We start from the raw sequence: 16,996 nt of genomic DNA, 5'->3' as shown, positions 1-16,996 counted from the left end.
GGGTGACGACGTGGGGTGTGGGGTGATGATGTAGGGTGTGGGGGTGACGACGTGGGGTGTGGGGTGATGATGTAGGGTGTGGGGGTGACGACGTGGGGTGCGGGGTGACGATGTAGGATGTGGGGGTGATGATGTAGGGTGTGGGGTGACAATGTGGGGTGTAGGGTGATGGTGCGGGGTGACAATGTGGGGTGCGGGGTGACGATGTGGGGTGCGGGGTGACGATGTGGCACTGAAGCCTGGGACAGGACAGCGTCACAGTGGTGATGGGAGGTGGGTGGCTGAAGCCAGGATCTTTAAGGAAGACAATGAATATTGGGCTGTAGTGTGGAGCAAAGACTTACCCAGGCCTGGTGGTTCAAGGGTGGCATCTCTGCCAAGGTTTGTTGTTAAAAAAAAGTACTACACGGTGTGGGAGCTAGAAGTCAGGATGGCGGGGCGACCAGGGTTGGTTTTGTCAAAGGCGTCTCTCCGTGTCCTCTGCATGTCTTTGTCCTTTGTACGTGAAAAGTTTCTGCACACCATAAGCCTCTCCGCCAACGGAGCAGTCCAAATCAGACCAAATCAAACCGAATTAGAAAATGCCCAGGTTTAATGGATAAAACACTCCCAGATGATTTCCATACCCCCAGAGAGGAGACAAGGAAGAGAGACCAAAAACCCACCTCTGTTTTCTACGGGGCAGTTTAAATACACGGTGGGAGTGGTTTCGAGCATCTCTGGGGGAGGGGGCTGGGGTGGAGCTCCCACCAGAACATCCCAGACCTTTTCCGTATATGGACGCCAGGGGCTGGGGGAGCGTCCCCCAGAACAGTGAGAACTCTGTTCACACTTACTGAACCAGGAGCCACTCATACGCCTCTTACCTTTATCACCTCTTTAAAGGCTTGGCCTCTAAATATGGCTGCTTGCTTAGTTCCAGGGCTTGGGACTAAGTGTATGAGTCAAGGTGGCCACAATTCCCATAAACACTGGACTAGAAACTGGACTTTGTTGACAAGATCCAGGCGCCATTTCAGAAAGCACAGAGGCTGGCCGCTCATCCACACCTCCTGCCCTTGCCTCTCCCTGCTGAGTCCCAGAGACTCTGCCATCTGATTCCAGGGATCTTTAGCCATAGGGATCCTGGGCCACAAGAACAGGAGCTTTCTGTCCTCCTCCCTCTGCTGGTGTCTTGGTCCTCTGGTGTTCCACGTTCCTCAGGCGAGCCTGGTGGGGTCTGGTTTCCGTCATGTGACCTGAGCTCCCCCCCCCCCCCCCAGCTAAGGGGACTCCCCGTTTCCTAGCCCAGCCCCTGGTGGCAGAGACAGCTGCTCTCAGTGGCGGCACTGCACTTGTGTCTATAGGCAGAGGTGTCTGGCCTGCTCAGAGGCCATGCTGCTCCAGCTCCAGCTCCAGCTGGTCCTCTCTGTTAGACCCCTTTGCTTGAGTAGTGGTTCCTACTGTCTGGTGAAAATGTGGTCATGACAGCCAGGGACTGTAGCAAGTCAGCACAGTGCCTTCTGCAGTGGGGGCAGATGAGAACTTACAGGGGATCACCACCAGCCCCTCTATTCTCCAATGCCTGGGAGCTGAGCATCAAGCTTGCCAGTCATCTGCCTGTGACGTGCTCATGTATCTTTTATCCTCTCCTTTCCGCCTGACCGTGTCTTACAATTTGGTGTTTTGTTTACTCCAGGTCTGAACCCTTTATTGATTATTCGTGTTCTAGATTCCTCCTCTCATGTCAGAGTGTGTCCTTCTTTAATAGTGCCTCTACTAAAGGGAGGGCCTCAATTTACATTTATTTGTAAAGGTTTTCTTTTATCTTTATGTCTGTATGTGTTTTGTTTATACGTATGTCTGTGTATCAGGTGTATGCCTGGTTTCCAAAGAGGCCAGAAAAGGGCGTTGGGTCCCTGGGAGCTGCAGTTACAGACAGCTGTGAGCCGCAGTGTGGGTGCTGGGAACCGAACTTAGGTGGCCTGGGAGCCGCCAGTGCACCTATCTGCAGAGCCCTTTCTCCAGCCTGGGGAGCTTAGTTTTAGCGTATTTACATTTTCCTTTGTAATTAGTGTTCTTGGTAGCTTTTGTGTGTGTGTGTGTGTGTGTGTGTGTGTGTATGAGAGAGAGAGAGAGTATACATATGCAACAGCATATGTGGAAGGGTCAAAGGGCAAACTGTGAAAATTGTTTTTTCCCCTTCCACAATGTAGGTCTCAGGGCCTGAACTCAGGTCATCAGGCTGGACTATCTGGGTGTTCTTGGTGTCTTAACTAATGTTGTTATATTTGGGGATCAGAGAACTATTTCTAGTCAACTCTGTGTTTTCTTTTAATACACAGATTTAAAAATAAAAACAAATCAGAACGGAGACATAGCTCAGTGGTAGCATGGCACTGTGGGCTGGGCCATCCCTGGGTAAGAGGGCCTGCACTGTATGAGAAAGACAGCTGAGTAAGCCGTGGTCAGAAACAGTAAGCATGGTTTGTTTCAATCTCCAGTGCTGGCTTCCGTTGGTGACGTAGGCTGAAACAAATCCTTTTCCCCCTCGAGATGCTTTAATCAGCGTTTTATAATGGCAATAGAAAGCAGACTCCTTAGGGCCACTACTGCTGCAATGAAACATCACAACCCAAGCAAGTTGGGGAAGAAAGGGTTTACGTGGCTTACACTCCGACATGACATCATCGTCCATCACGAAGGGAGTCAGGACAGGAACTCAAGCAGGGCAGAGACCTGGAGGCAGGAGCTGACGCAGAGGCCATGGAGGGTGCTGCTTATTGGCGTGTTCATCATGTCTTGCTCCTCAGCCTGCTTTCCTATAGAACCCAGGACCACCAGCCCAGGGATGGTACCACCCACAGTGAGCCCATATGATATGGGTCCTCTCATATCAATTGCTAAGAGATACCCTAGAGCAGGGGTTCTCAACCTGAGGGTCATGACGCCTTTGAAGGACTGCATAAGACAATCAGAAAACACAGATATCACATGGCAATCTTAACAGTAGCAGAGTTACAGTTAGGAAGTAGCAACAAAAATAATGTCATGGCTGGGGTCACCACAACATGAGGAACTGTATTAAAGGGTTGCAGCATCAGGAAGGTTGAGAACCACTGCCCTACAGGCTTGCCTAAAACCCAGTCATATGAAGGCATTTTCTCAGTTGAGGCTCCCTCCTCTCCAGGGACTCTCTGGCTTATGTGTCAAGTTGACATAAAACTACCCAGCACAAACACGATTCGGTGTTAACCAGTACCATGCAGAACTAGTTCCCCGAGGGGAGTGCAGGCTGCATCCTTTCCGTCCCTTAGTCTGTCTCCCTGTTCCCAGCGATGTGTACCTTGTTTATGTGAGCTAAGTCATTTATCTTTGGACTCCCTTCTTAAATCTACTGTTGCTATGCACCTGGCCGAAAGTCTGGGGATCTGTGAGTTTCCAGACAGGGTTTCTCTGTGTAGCCTTGGCCGTCCTGGAGCTTGCTCTGTAGACCAGGCTGGCCTCAGACCAGCCTGCCTCTGCTGGGATTAAAAGCATGTACCCCCATCACTCAGGGTGAGCCAACAGATTCGTGGCTGGTGTACTTAAATAAAAATCTATCCGTGGATTAGGCAAGACGTGGAAGAGGCACACACATAATTCTTAACTAATTATGCCGCCCATTTACAGTGGAGGAGCAAAGGTCATGCAGCAAGGCCTGGATGGGCTTTGTTCAGAGGCGCTGTGGGTGACAGGCTCAAGAGAGAAAGCGGCTGGGATGCTTGTGTTTCCCCTGTGACAAGGCCATTGGGAATCGTCGCTGATGGGTAAATCGCCAACAGACATGCGTGAGAATGCCCCGTTTGTCTTGTTTGGTGTGTCATATGAATTCATGTAATTTCCCCCACACTACTTCTGAAGGCTTAGCAAGGTCTAGTAAAATGGACTCATCTATTTTCCAACTGGGCCAGGTAGAGGCTGTGTTGGCACTATGACTTGTGTAGATAGTTAGCAAATATTGGCTGTTGACATAGGTGGACTTTGACTTGATTAGCTTAGGCATCCCTCCCCCATCAAACTTCCCCTCCATCCTCCTCCTCCCAATCAAACTCTTCCTCTTCATCACTATCTTCCCCCCACACATCGAACCCTCCCTCTCATCAAACTTTTCCCTCCACCCGGAGCGGCCTCCCTTAGTTCCTCCAGGGAACCAAGGTTCCTTAAGCTTCCTGCTGTCCCTCTAAGTTCCCAGCAAGCCTCCCCAGTTCCCTCTGGTGGTGCAGCCTCGGTCTCTCCATCTTTAGGGCACACCTCCAATCTCCTGTCCTTCCCTACTTCTCTTCCTGGAACAGCCAGCCTCCTGAGACAGACAGTAACCTCTCTTCCAGGACCATCTTCAGTCCCGGCCCGGCCTTTCCATACCCATATCCCCTTTTTATCCGCATCACCCTCTCGGTGGTTCTGGCGCCCCCAGCTCCTACCTAGCTCGTACCCCCTCATCTCAAGCGCATCTTTCCCCTTTCCAGCACTCCGGCCCTCGCCCTCAGCCCCCTCCCCCTTCCAGCGGCGCACGCGCACTCCACCCCCTCCCCCAGGCTCGCTTCCGGCCGGGGCGGGGCGGGGCCGGGCGCGGGCCGGTGCAGGCGCGCGGGCGCCGGCCATGCTCATCACGCTCTGCTACTTGTACCTGTGGGCGCGCTGGGGGCGCCGGCCGGCCGCCTTGGTGCTCGCCACGGTGCGGCGGCTGCGCGCCTCGCGCTGCTCCTTCATCTTCTGCCGCGCCGCCGCGCAGCCCGGGGGCGCGCGCGTGTGCCTCAGCCGCGGCGGCCGCGTCTTCTGCGTCGGCGAGAGCCAGGTGGGCGGCGGGCGGGGGCGCCGCGTGGAGCGAGCGCGTGGCGACATCTGCATCAGCACCCGGCGCGGGAAGCCCTGCAGTGCTCTCTCGGCCTCGGGCCAGCTGCCCCCACCCGCGTCTGTTGCAGCGGGAGCGGGGACGCCCAGGACACCCCACTTGGCACCTAGAGTTTCCGTGGGCTGGCTTCTGGTCCAGTGCGGAGGGTGATGGCGCTGCCCCCTCACTGGGAAGGGGCGATGGCTGGTTGCACAGGCCGGCTGCAGGCTAGACCTGACTTCACAGTGTACTTCCAACCATGAGCTTCTGGACATCCCTTGCTTTCGTGAACATCACACAGTGTTTTGCTTTTCAGCGGCCTTTTGCCCTTTCCGCTTCCTCCTGGAAAGCGGCCTCACTTTTAGTACCAACATGAGTTTTTTTTTCATAGATGTCAAACCATTTGACCCATTTGGGAATCATAATCTTACTTCAGGGTGAATATTTTTGTCAGGCTGTTTAGGTATGAGGATGGAATTGTGCTTCCAGGGAATTAACAAAGACAACACCCTAAGTTAAAAAAAGAAAAATACACTGTAGGGGTTGGGGATGGCTCAGCTGTTAAGAACACATGTTGCTCTCGTGAGCACGCGTGTCCAGTTCCCAGTTCCTATATGGTGGCTCATAAACACCTGTAGCTCCAGTTCCAGGGGTCCAAGGAATGCCGGTGGCGCACATCCACACGGAGGCAAGACGCTTAGACATAAAATTAATAAATATAAAGAAATACTGTGTGGCTAACACTGAGTTTTCTCATGTATCCCAAGTGTATAGCTACTGTTACCTAGCTGTGACTAGGACCACCTGGACCAAGACAGGCGCGGTGGAAGGGGACACTGCTCCTCTTAGAACATGGGGGCTAAATTCTCTAAAACTGCTTGAGAGAGATCACAGAACTGAAAAATAAATGAGGGTGGATTTTTTTCCACTATGGTGGTTTCTAAGCTAAATTATTTAACACAAGATCTTTGCGATTTATATCAGAGTGGAAATTTTGCCAAATTAAGTTTTCCTAGACACCTTTGAATATTTTCATGATCTCTGGCCTGGTGACTATGCTAACCTAGTTAGCTAACCTAATTACTCGTCTCTTGTCTGCTTCAGAACCCCAGGTAGGGACAGCCTTGCGGATACCTGCCCCTCGTTGCACCCCGGCTTTACACAGATAGCCCCTGTCTCTCAACCTGGAACTTTGCTCCCACCTCCCTGCTGTCTGCGCTTGAGTTCAGGCTGTGACTCAGAAGGTTCTTGCAGCCTTAGAGTTCTGCCTTTTCTGCTCTGGGCAAACCCCCCCCCCCTTCCTCTGTGAAGCCCTGGCTGTCTTGGAACTCTCTCTAGACCCGCTGGTCTCTGGGATTAAAGGTGTGCACCACCACCGCACCGCAGATTGAAACTTTAAGATCATATTACAGTCCTCCAGAAATCTGAAACTAACGGCTTTCAAGGTTGTTAGCTCACCTAAACAAGCTACCCGCACCTGAGGATGGCCAGGCCCCGTGTAAAGTGACATGATCTTTGCATTCCACGTGGGTCCCCCTGTGTCTGCGTTCTCCAGGTTTCCCATACCTGTTACAGGTCAGAAGCCCGTGGAAACGGTTGTTACACAGTGTAGTTTACGGATTAACGTAAGGACAAAGTGAGTTTGTTTGTATAGAGACAATTACTTTTTTGTTTGAAGATATGAAAAGGGCCGCTACATCAGATCACTACCCAGTCTTGTGTCTAATCCGCTCTTACAAACCCCAAAGTTCCCCACTGGGGTGCACGGTCCCTCTGAAGCTCATCTGACCGAGTCTCTGCGTATGGAAAAGGCCCTTTCCAAAGTAGTTTAGTCTCTGGGTTTGACGATTATGTGACTTCAAGACATTGCCATCTAAGCCTCACCCTTAAATGAACCTCCCAGTGTGACCTGGGAAGCCCAGACATCTTAAGCTGAAAGAAACAGTGTCAGAATTGTTTGCATAGACACAAATACCCAGAGACTTTGAAACTCTTACTAGCCAGGCCAGGGCCCATACAGCTGTTTAAACTGCCACAGATCGACACAAAGGGAAGGCTGCAGGGGTCTGCAGTGTATCAGACATTCCTGTCCATCCTACCTGAAGAGGCCAGGAGTGGAGATCATGACCTGAAATGACACCGAATCCTCTTTTTCTTTCTTTTTCTTTTGTAGTCTATTGATGACTTGAACAAGTGGGCCCTGTTTCTTGTCTCTCCCTTCGTACTTGAGGCAGAACAAATAGCATTTGTGACCGAGAGCATTTGGGCACAAGGCGACAGTTTCCAGAAGGCAGCATCTTCAGAAACAGTGAGTGGTGGTCTACTTATGCACCGTAGGGTGTGTCTTAGGCCACACCTGGGTGGTGCTGTTTGTTTTTTTCATTTTTTTTAAAAATGAGTGTTCTTTTCTGGGCTTTATAGGTGACTCTTTTTCTTTTGGGATTTATTGGGTTATGTAAAATATACTAGTAAAATTCCTGTCATCTCTTTCTTTTCTTATGCATGTACATATATTCGTGTGTGTGTGTGTGTGTGTGTGTGTGTGTGTGTGTGTGTGTATGGGTGCATGTGAAGGCCAGGGGACAACCTCAGGTATCTTCAGTTTCTATTCACCTTGTGTTTCAAGGAACATCATCACTCCTGGCATGGATTTTGACTCGGCGCTTAGGGGTTACACTCAGGTTCTCTGCAAACATGGCAAGCACTTAACCAATGGAGCCAGTTCCCTCGTCTCTCTCTTTTACTTTGTATAGGGTTTTTGTTTCCTTTTACAGCGATTGATTGGTTGATTGATTGTGTGTATAGATGTGTGCATGCGGAAGTTAGCATATGAGGTTGAGGTTCTGTTGCCAGGCCTCAGTTCTCTTCTTCCACCATGCTATCTCCCGGGGAGCCAACTCAGGTTGTTGGGATTGGAGCAGGTGCCTTCACCCACTGCCGTAATGTATGTGGGTGACAGTGTTCCGTGTTCTACTCCAGCTGGTCTGGTCCATCCGTGTAATCTCTTCCTTATCCTGGCTCCCAAATAAATGGCTCACTTACATGGCTGCCTCCTTCCTGGGTATCTCTCTCACCTGGAGTGTGGGGAAAATACTTCGGACTCACTCACAGGTCCAGACTTGTGGTTTATAATCTGCTTAAAAAGAAGAGGGGTGGGGGGATGCCCCACCTCCTTCTCACTTCTTGAAGTTACCGGTTTGATCGACACAACTCCGCAGTGTCTTTGCTGTGTGTCTTCATTTTCATGGCTCCTGACTTCATCTCCTTCTTGAGTCTTCTGTCTAAACTGGGAAACCATCTTGTCTTGTGTCCCTTCTCTGGTTTTCCCCTTGATGGCCAGAGTTCTGGTTCTGGAGCACACCCTGCTGGGACACTTGCTGAAGTTCTGACCATGAGGTGTGCAGCCCTTGTCCTTAAAGTGGTGGCTATTTTTCTCTCTCCCAGCCTGGGGATCTCCTTCTCTGACTGTGGCAAGCCAGGGTTGGATTCCTGCTCTCACCTGCCCACAGTGTGCCTCTTGCCTGCCCTTCAGGGATTCTGCCGCTCACACCTGAGTTTGTGGGATCCTTATTCTGTGGTCATCATCCAGGAGACACTCTGCTGGGAGGAGAGAGAAGAAAGGAGAGCGGTGAGAGCAGGGAACGCTTGTGCAGCATGCAAGGCCTGGAACCAGAACTGGGGTGGGGAAGACAGGAAAGGAGAGAGGGGGGGGGGCTGGTGTGAGTGGGGGTTGCCAGGCAGGCCCGAGACCTGGCTGCTGTGCTGAGACCCCTGCATTCTCTCCAGAATGTTTATGAAACTTGGTTTAACTTTTCTACACTTAGTGGCAAAGGCTTTATCAAGTCCCGTGAGATATTTTACAGATATCACACGCTTAGGGTCTCCTGCCTCCATCACTCTTTTGAAAGAAGTGGGAACCGAGGTGCCTAAGCCACATGTGGCTGAGTGACAAGGTTCTAGCTGATGTTCAATACTCAGATCCCCTCTGTTTGCCGGAGGACAAGTGAGTCGTTTTTACTTGTGGGTTTTGAGTTTTCGACTGAGTCTAGTCAGTAGTTCTTGTGGCTGGCTGGCTGTGTTTGGTATCAGGAGACTAACTATTGAGACAATATATCTTCGATGAACATAAGAGGTAGGGTTCCTCTGTGTAATAGCCCAGGCTGTCCTGGAACTCACAGAGATCCTCCTGCCTTTGCTTCCCAAGTGCTGGGATTAAAGGCCTGGGCCACCACTGCAGCTGCTATAGTTTTTAATTTCCTAACTCGTTACTTAATTGTGTATCACTATGGAGGTGGTGACAAACTGCCTCTTTAGCAAAAGAAAACTGGGCCCCTAGGTGCTGTAACACCTCACTGAGAAGGCAGCCACTTTTAGTCTGCCTGAGCCACTAAGTCACTATGGCTCTCTCTGCTACAGAAGCTTAGCTGATATCCCCACAGTACAGTAACCTGCACGTGTGCCTGCAGTAGTTGTGGCTTAGCAGCCATCTGCTTAGAATCTGCACTGTTATTTGTCCTTGTTTTTGTGTAGAATACACTTGAGCCTTTAGCGAACAGTCACTCTGAGGATGACATAACTTTAGATCTAGACCTGGCATGATTTGTGTCTGTTGCTTTTCTTGGTGCTGTGGGCAGATGACTGGCAAGAAAAAACTTAGGGAAAGGAGGGCTTGTTTGACTTGCAGTGTGGGGACACTGTCTGTCATGGCAGGGGAGGATGGTGCTGAGGGGCTGAGACTGCGGCCTTAGCAGAGCGAGCAGCTTGCTCATGCTGTGGAGAACCAGGAGGCAGCGAGGATGGAGAGTGCGGCTGCTTCCTCAGTCAGGGTCCCTGGCCCCTGGATGGAGCCCTGTGGTTAGGGTGGGATTCCCCGGTTGATAAGCCCTGGGGTGTGTTTCAGAGGTCGCGCATGAAGAGTCATCCTATGGCTGTTTGTCTACCCTTATATCCCTGTCAGCATACACAGGTACCACATGTCTGTCCTTAGTGTGTCTTACAGGTTTGTGACTATATCACAAAATAGGTGTGTAGTGGGCTGGAGAGATGGCTCAGTGGTTCAAGAACGTTGGCTCCTCCTCCAGAGGACCCAGGTTGGATTCTTAGCATCTACACCCTTCTGTAACTTCCAGTCTCAGGAGATTGGATATCTTCTTCCGGCCTCTGAGGGCACCAGGGCATGTATGTGGTACACAGACATATGTGCACCCATACACATTAAAAAACTTTTAAAAAAGATAAAATATATGGGTTTAATCCATGAATGTTTTACTATTTACTACTATGCGGCAGAACTGAATATTTCTAAGCTGTGTGTCAAATCCATAAAATGCTCTAATCCAGTGGTCCTCAACCTTCCTAATGCTGTGACCCTTTAATACAGTTCCTCGTGTTGTGGTGACCCCGGCCATGAGATCATTTGGTTGATTCTTCATGCCTGTGATTTTGCTACTGTTAGGAATTGTTAATGTATCTGGCGTGCGACCCACAGGTTGAGAATTGCTGCAGTCTCATGAGAAAAGGCCCCATAGACTTTTTCTGGGAAATGGAACTCTGCCCTGGACTTTGGCAGGAACGTGTGTCAGAGGTGGTTTACCTGATTCTAGAGAGAGGCAGGGGTGCAGAAGGAGGGTCTGAGACAAGACATGGCCCCCAACGACCTACCCCTCGTGACCCACTATTTGATCCTTCCTGCTGAAATTTCCACAGCTTCTCAAAGCAGGGCTGGTAGCTGAGGACCAAGTGCTCAGCGAGCGAGCCTGGGAGGACCTTCCCTGTCTGCGCCTGTATCTAACATGGTTCCCAAGCCCGAAAGGCAGCGGAGATGGTCAGTAACCCACGCCCCAGATTCCGACTCCCTGCCGTGCTCAGTGTCCATCCTCTTCCACCTCCCCCCAATCTGTTACTGCGGCCTTTCGGTTTCCTTTTGTTCTGTTTGTGTTATTGAGGTGCGACCTCGCTCTGTAGCCAAGGCTGGCCTCCTGCCTCAGCCTCCTCAGTGCCGGAAGTTACAGGTGTGGACCGTCATGCCCTGCTCGCTACACAGCCCAGGCTGACCACGGAGTAGCATTTCTCCTCTGCCTCCTCAGCGTTGTTGGGGGTTCCATGCATCCCCACCATGCCTGCTAGCTAGAACTTCTGGGAGCCCGGCAGGCATTCCGGATGATTAGGAAGCAGACTGTTAACGCATTCTAGGAATTTGCATACTGTCCAGTGGGGCAGCCAGACTGCTTGTAGGGTTTCTGTCGAATGAGAGGTATCGTTGCTCTTCCGGCTGGGCTTCTGCAGTACCGTGGAGGACCCTTGCATGTCGTCATGAGTCGTGACAGGGAGCCTGGAGCGGAGTGACTAGATAAGATCTGTCTGGTGTGCGGGAGGAAATTCTGTGCTCTGTGCTCACACTTCCTCCGCTTTGATCTTTGGGGTCAGCCTTTAGCTTGGCTTCCCGTTTCTTCTCTACCCCTTTGTCTCCCATCTCCTCTGGAAGGTGATTCCACGCCCCCCCCCCCCCCCCCCCCCCCCCCCCCCCCCCCCCCCCCCCCCCCCCCGCAGTATCAGTGACAGGTGCAGGTGCTGCCTGTCTTTGATCCCAGCCCCAGCCCCTGCACTGCACCAAGGAGTTCCCATGATCCCTGGCTCACAGAGACAGGAAGTAGTGCATTTAGGTGAGGAAACAGTTGGGAGACTCAGGAGACCTGATGAGGGACATGCATGTCTCTGGCCTTTTCCTGTTCTTGCCCCTCCTTCCTTCCTTGCATCTCTTTCCTTCTGAGCTGTGAGGATTTAATCATAGGATCCTTTTACCTGAAGCCAGCAGGTGCAGGGGCAGTTTGAGCAGCTCTGTTGGCCGAGCCCTGCCTGGCTGCCCTCCGCTGGCAGCTGCAGACACCTGTGATGCTCGCAGGGCTCCTTTGCTCCATTCCTCTGCCGGCTCTGCCCTTGCCTGGGTGTTAGCATCTCCTCCTGTTCTCCGCAGACAGCCCTGCCTCCCTCCCACACCAGGACAGCGTTTGTTGCAGGCTTCAGCTGCTGTACTGGCATCCTAGAGATTGATGTTTTATGTGTTTTGTTTATTTTCTTCTTTCTCTCATGTATGTGTGTGGTGTGTGTATGTGTGTGGGTGCGTGCACATATGCGTGTGTGTATGCATGTGCATGTGTGTGTACGTGTATGCATGCATGCATGTGTGGCATGTGTGCATGTGTGTGTGTAGATGCACTTGCAGTTTAAAAATGGTTGTTTTTGAAGATAGGGTCTTACTCTGTAGTTCTAATAGGGCCTAATCCTCCTGCCTCAGCTTCTTAAGTATTGGGATTGCAAACATGAGCCGTCGTGTTTAACTAAGCTGTTAGTTTTGAAATTTGGATTCTGCTGGACACTGCATAGCTGGTACCTTCTGGATCAAGCCTTGTGTGTGGGCTGTGTGATTGTGTGTTTTTGTGTATGTGTGTGTGTGTACATGAAGGCTGGCCTGCATTCTCTCTCTTTGTGAGGGGATGGGGTGGGTTGTACCGGGACTCTGAGTCAGGAATGAAGCCCATGTATGAGTTGTGTCTGGGAAAGCAGAGAATTGGGTGATGAGGTGGAGGGAGGCTTTGAGTTTATGTTGAGAAAGATTCTTGGCTTTCTCTTTCTGTAGATACTCTGTCAGTTCCTGCCAGAGTCCTGTGTTTTTGCCTGTGCCTCCCAGGTCTTTCAATGGCACCCATTAACTTCTTTTTTCCCCCTCTTGTTATTCTAAGGAAAAACTCAGTTCAATTTAAATTCTAAGACTACTGAGGAATAAAATTTCATGCGGTAGTTTAGCTGGAGTGCCGGAAACTGTTGTAACATCCGACTTCACTTTCTGCGCCTTCGTGTTTCGTGCCCTGAGAAACTGCTCTGGGGACGTCACTTCTAAGATAATCAGAGCACCCCTGTGCACCTGGCTCTTTAAGGTGTCCTGTTTCAACCTCCCTGGTAGCTTATCCCATCCCTCATCTAGACAGGAAGCCGGTTCAGAGATGCTCCTCTCAGTTAGGCTGCTGCGTTCTTACTGACCAGCTGTCCTAGCGAGTACACAGCTGGCCACCGCGTCACCATCTTCCTGAGGAGACTGGTGTCTAGGCTGGGGAGATGGTGCTATGGTAGCGCTCTTGAGCTCTTCTGCACAGAACTGAAGTTGGGTTCCCAGCACCTGTAACAACTCTCAACAACAGGGCAGCTCTCAACCACCTGTAACTCAGCACCCGGACATCTGAGACCCTCTTTTGGTGTCTGAAGGCAGCAGTGTGCAGGCATACGTATACACACAGACACATACATAAAACAAATCTTCTTAAAAAGTTGCTGTTTAATTTACACGTCGTAAGACTTCCCCTTCTAATGTGTACAACTCAGGTGGTTTCTGATATATTTACAGCATTTTACAGTTATCACCGCTGTCTGGCTTCGAAGGCCTCACCCCAGAAAGAAGCTGCCCCCCCCCCCATTTACTCCTATCACTAAGCTACGTTCTGACTACAGATTTGCTGATTTTTCTGTAGTAAAAGCTGCGGGCCTCTTCCCACAGCCCGGCTCCTGGCCGCCTGGCTAGCTTATACCCTGAAATAACAACACACAAACTGTATTCATTTAAACACTGCCTGGCCCATTTCTATTAATGTGCATAGCACCGAGGTGCGCTTACCGGGAAGATTCTAGCCTACGTCCATCCTTGGTCAGAGCTTCATCGCATCTGCCCGGGAGAGGGGAACATGGCGTCTGAGCTCACTTCTTCTTCCTCCCAGCGTTCTGTTCTATTTACTCTACCCACCTATGTTCTAAGCTATCAGGGCCAAGCAGTTTCTTTATTAATTAACCAATGACCTTCCTCCATCATTTTTCTACAATGCTAGCATCATACATGACCTTTAGTTATTGGCCTCTTTCATGGCTAGTTTTAATGTCTGCTAGATGCTGGCTAGACTATTCCAGAAAGGAGGAGTCTCAACTGAGAAAATTCCTCCGTGAGATCAGTCCGCAGACAAGCCTGTGGGGCATCTTCTTAATAGTGATTGGTGGGGAGGTCCCTGCCATAGTGGGTGGGGCCACCCTGGGCTGATAGTCCTGGGCTCTGTCAGGTTGAGCAAGCCGTAAGCATCACTCCTCCACGGCCTCAGCATCAGCCCTGGCTCCAGGTTCCTGTCCTGCTGCAGTTTCTGCCCCGAGCTGTGATATGGAGGAGTGGGCCAAACAAACCCTTCCCCCTCCGCTTGGTTTTGGTCACAGCGGTAGAAACCCTGACCGAGACAGCGTCTGTTAAGCGATTCATGATTCATCGTGTTGTAAATGCTAGTAGGAGGTAGTACTGCTCCTTCCTAACAGATGCTCAATCGTCCATGTGTGGATAGTGTGTGGATATACATTTTATACAGTCTTCTATTACAGGATATTTGGATATGTACAGAACTGTGGGCATTTATGCACAGGGTGTGTATGTACACTGTTGAGAAAAAAGAATAAGAAAGGCGGCTCCAATTAGGTCAAATCAAACCAAATCAAACCAAATCAAAATGCCCATCGTTTTATTAAGTATGGTGCTCTCGGGTGGCCGAGTGCATGGTGGGGAAACAGGACAGCAGGGAGCCTATGCAGACCTGAAAACCACGTGTTTCTCCTCTGGGAGCCCACTTAAATACCCTGTGAGGAGGGGGGTCAGGACCTGGCATGCTGGGATTTGGAGTCCAGAGCAAAGCAACTCCCAGGCCAGGGAGGCTGAGATGGATGCCAGGGACTGGGGGCTATGCTCCCAACTTAACATACACGGCCCCTGTTTTTAATTCTCCTAGGTACACACTCCAGCAGAATTACTTGGTCATGTGATAACTCAGTGTTTAGCTTCTTGAAGAGCCCTCAAATTCTTTCCTGAAGATGCCAAACCATGTTGTATCTCTATCAGCAATGTGTTCAAATTCCCATTTCTTTTTAAAATTTTTATTACATTTATTCTATGTACATGTGTGTGTGTGTGTGTATCCTGTGTGTGTGTGGACAGGTATGCTGTGGAGGTCAGAGGTCAGAGCATGACTTGCAGGGGTTGGTTCTCTCTGTCCACAGGTGGGTTCTGGGGGTTGAACTCAGGTCACCAGGCTTGGCAACCAGTGCCCTCACCTGCTGAGCCCTCTTGCTGCCTCTGGATTGACAGCTTCCTCTCATCTTCAATGCTGGTCCTCGCCTGTTCTTATGCTAGCCAGCCCGTGGGCATAGAGGTGATATTCCACTATGGTTTGGTTTGCACTTTGTGCATTTGCATATTATATGAGATATAATGGATTCAAATTCCACTTTGTTCACTTTGAAAGCGAGTCATTTCGTTTCTCACTGTCGGTCTTAGGGGTTGTGTGATTTGCAAATATTTCCTGTCTCCGTGTGTTGCCTTTTCGCCTTCTCGAAAGTGTTCTTTGATGTACAGAAAGCACTGGGAACTTCCAATTTATCTTTTTAAAAAAATAATTAATTGTTATCTTATTTTATGTGCATTGGTGTGAGCGTGTCAGATCCCTGGGAACTGGAGTTACAGACAGTCGTGAGCTGCCATGTGGGTCTGGGAATTGAACCTGGGTCCTCCGGAACAGCAACCAGTGCTCTTAACTACTGAGCCGTCTCTCCTGCCCCTTATCTTTTTCTCTTATGTTGCCTGTACTTTTAATGTCAAGTCTGAGAAACTGTCCTTTGATCCTGGGTTCTGACAGTTTGCCTCTGTTTTCTTCTGAGGATTCATACTTTTGCGTTTTAAGCTGAGGTCTTTGGCGCAGCTTGGGTAATGGTCTGAGGCAGGGATCCGTCTTCATTCTTTTGTGTTTGAATTTCTGGTTATTCTGGCAGTATATTCTTTTTGTGATTTTCCAGGAGGAAATTTATTCTAAAAAGCTATCCCCTCAACTTAGAAATTGGAACCCAGACTTCTGTGTCTCTGGCTGTGAACTGCAGGACAGTCTACCCTTGAGGACATTTTTGGGAGTAGAGGACTCACTGATGGTTGTTGATAGAAACAGCTTGCACTGGGGACTTTAGCATAAGCTTTACTCCTTTTTATAACTATTATTATTATAAAAGATTGGTTTTATTACTGATTTATATATGTGTTTTCAGACTAGAAGAGGGGTTGTATCCCCACGTACTAGGAACTGAACTCAGGTCCTCAGAAAAGCGAGGAGTGCCCTTGGGGTGACTCTCTCCAGCCCCCGGCGGCAGACCTGAGGTGATGGTTGATGCTATCATTGTACCTACTGGACAGAGAGGCATTGAGAGGTGCAGGGGGGGGGGGGCAGGGAGTGGCGGCGAGTGGAGCTTGTGTCTGACTCAGGCTTCCTGGACTTTTCAGCCAGGCTTCCTGCTCAGCGGGATCCTCCTCTCCCCTGGGAATCCTCAGAGACTGTGTCTTCCACTCCTTCCTGAAATTCTTTGATTACCAAACTGGAAGGCCGTTTCCCAGCCTCATGTGTCTCTCTCCCTCTAGTGGTTGGATTGTGAACTGTCCACACTGTCTTTCCCAGCAACCGCCTTGCCACTGTCTCTGAAGTGCATTTGATGGTTGGGGATCCTGAAATGCACCGGATCTGATGTGCTTTTGGGTAGATATTTGCTGCTGCCCCTGACTGCACTGGAAAATAACTGGTGGGCAGGTTTCCTGTACGTTACTGGGTGTTCTGGAGGCTTCTGTCCCGTGCCTGGTACAAAAGTGCTCTCAGGTTCTGCTCATGTCTGGAGAATGTCCGCTTCATCTCTAGTACCCTAAAGCAGTTGAGACTTTGGTTACTTTTATTTTATTTATAAGTTCCATTTATTTTTATTTCATTGTTATTATTTTTCACAGCTAATTTTATGCGTGTGGGTGTTTTGCATGCATGTGTGACTGTGTACCACGTGGGTATGGTGGAAGGGAATAGGTTCCCTGGAACTGGAGTTACAGATGGTTGTGTCACCATGTGGGTGTAGGGGGATTGAACCCAGGTCCTTTGGAAAAGCAGCAGCTATACTTACCTGTGGAACCATCCACCCAGTTCTCCTTTTTGATTTTTTTTTTTAAGATTTGTTATGTACACAGTGTTCTGCCTGCATGTTTGCCGGAAGACCAGAAGAGGGCACCAGATCTCACTATAGATGGTTGTGAGCCACCATGTGGTT

General features: G+C 50.1%; 1 protein-coding gene across 7 annotated transcripts in view; it reads left to right on the top strand.

Annotated features, from left to right (window-relative positions):
* Hlcs (holocarboxylase synthetase) overlaps positions 1-16,996 on the top strand; it is a 172,106-nt gene that overhangs the window by 5,770 nt on the left and 149,340 nt on the right. For 3 of the 7 annotated variants that reach the window (XM_050162027.1, XM_050162028.1, XM_050162031.1), the window contains one exon: positions 7,026-7,160. The exons of 1 other annotated variant lie outside the window; for it this stretch is intronic. Coding sequence is in view for 3 of the 6 variants with exons in the window: in XM_050162025.1 (XP_050017982.1) it covers positions 4,622-4,816; positions 7,026-7,160 (330 nt within the window). In the remaining 3 variants the exon portion in view is untranslated. Of the gene's footprint in view, positions 1-4,586; positions 4,817-7,025; positions 7,161-16,996 lie in introns of those variants that run through there. 3 more of the 7 variants (XM_050162025.1, XM_050162024.1, XM_050162026.1) reach the window with 2 other exon arrangements.

The sequence above is a fragment of the Alexandromys fortis genome, unplaced genomic scaffold (assembly GCF_014885135.2).
Source record: "Alexandromys fortis isolate MF-2015 unplaced genomic scaffold, M_Fortis_MF-2015_v1.1 scaffold_128, whole genome shotgun sequence".
NCBI lineage: Eukaryota > Metazoa > Chordata > Mammalia > Rodentia > Cricetidae > Alexandromys > Alexandromys fortis.
The sequence above is the reverse complement of the archived record's forward strand: the minus strand, read 5'-3'. Positions and strand labels throughout refer to the sequence as shown.